Genomic DNA, 1139 nt, shown 5'->3' on the forward strand with positions numbered 1-1139 from the left:
TCCACCCTATATTTGTCTGTCTAGTACTCTTTGTCTTGGGATGTATCATCATTAGAACAATCCCTGAGATATTTCACGTGTTGCTATTAAACCAGAAACATTCTATTAATCTGTTGCTTGTCTCTATAAAAGTAAGTCAGAGTCTCACTGTGTATGGGAACAAAACTGATATGGAAGGCGTCTAGTATTGATGGTTAAATTATTCTTGAAAGTTCGCCACTGATATCCGCAGAATACGTGTCTATAACCAGTATGTGCACTCAGGGGTAAATGCTATTTTCAGTTTATTATAGGAATGTAAGACAATGGCTCTAAACATTAGGATATATAAAATAGACTTATATTATGTGCTTCAGTAAGGGTAATGTGATGTTATGTAAACAGTAACATCTCACGGAGGAAATGAATGCCAGTGACCGTATTCATATGTGAGTAATACACGCGGGTTCACCCTACGGATACAAATAGTGCATTCAGAGCTGATTATGCTTAGCAGGAAAATAACACCCAAGTAGATAGGCTCACGCAATATAATGAACTGTATAGATCCTCAGAGATTAGAAGAGGAAGAAAAATATGACCTCTTGAAAGGAGAAACGAAATATATGAATCGCCAGATAAATGACATAGATCTGTGGATGTCTGTGAAGATACCCAGAAGGAAAATGGTGAAGATTAGTGTTACTCACTGTAATCCTGAAGCGAAGGAGGGAATGAGCAGGCACAAATACTCCTGAACATAATTATACAGCAGCCATGGAAATAAAAAAGGAGGAGGTGGGCACATTCACCAATACTGAGAGTACGAAGCAGGAGACAATATTACAAGAGAATAACTCTTTATGGCATGATAAAGAGGTTTAGGGAAAAATCGTGTTAGATGTATCATATAGAGAAATAATTCAATCCTACGAGGAGTTACAGACGAATATCCAACTCTCTATGTATGATAAGCTCCATCAGCAATTATTTTTGTGAATATTGCATCCTCCTAGTTAAAGTGAATGGTGCGGAATTACCTATATTGCATTACACAAAGATACGTAGGGGGATCCACTCGTGATGTGATACACAGGCGTATCCAACCGTGTAGTCTACATACGTTACTTGCTTTCCAGTATTAATAATTATGTTAAAGG

The 1139-nt window shown here is 37.4% G+C and overlaps 1 protein-coding gene across 1 annotated transcript; it reads left to right on the plus strand.

Annotated features, from left to right (window-relative positions):
* Positions 1–533: 533 nt before the first annotated feature.
* C922_04687 (hypothetical protein) lies at positions 534–737 on the plus strand (the record flags this gene model as incomplete). Its single annotated transcript, XM_008820266.1, has 1 exon — positions 534–737. The coding sequence occupies one exon, from the start codon at positions 534–536 to the stop codon at positions 735–737; it is 204 nt and encodes a 67-aa protein (XP_008818488.1).
* Positions 738–1139: the final 402 nt, after the last annotated feature.

This window comes from Plasmodium inui (assembly GCF_000524495.1).
Source record: "Plasmodium inui San Antonio 1 unplaced genomic scaffold supercont1.27, whole genome shotgun sequence".
NCBI lineage: Eukaryota > Apicomplexa > Aconoidasida > Haemosporida > Plasmodiidae > Plasmodium > Plasmodium inui.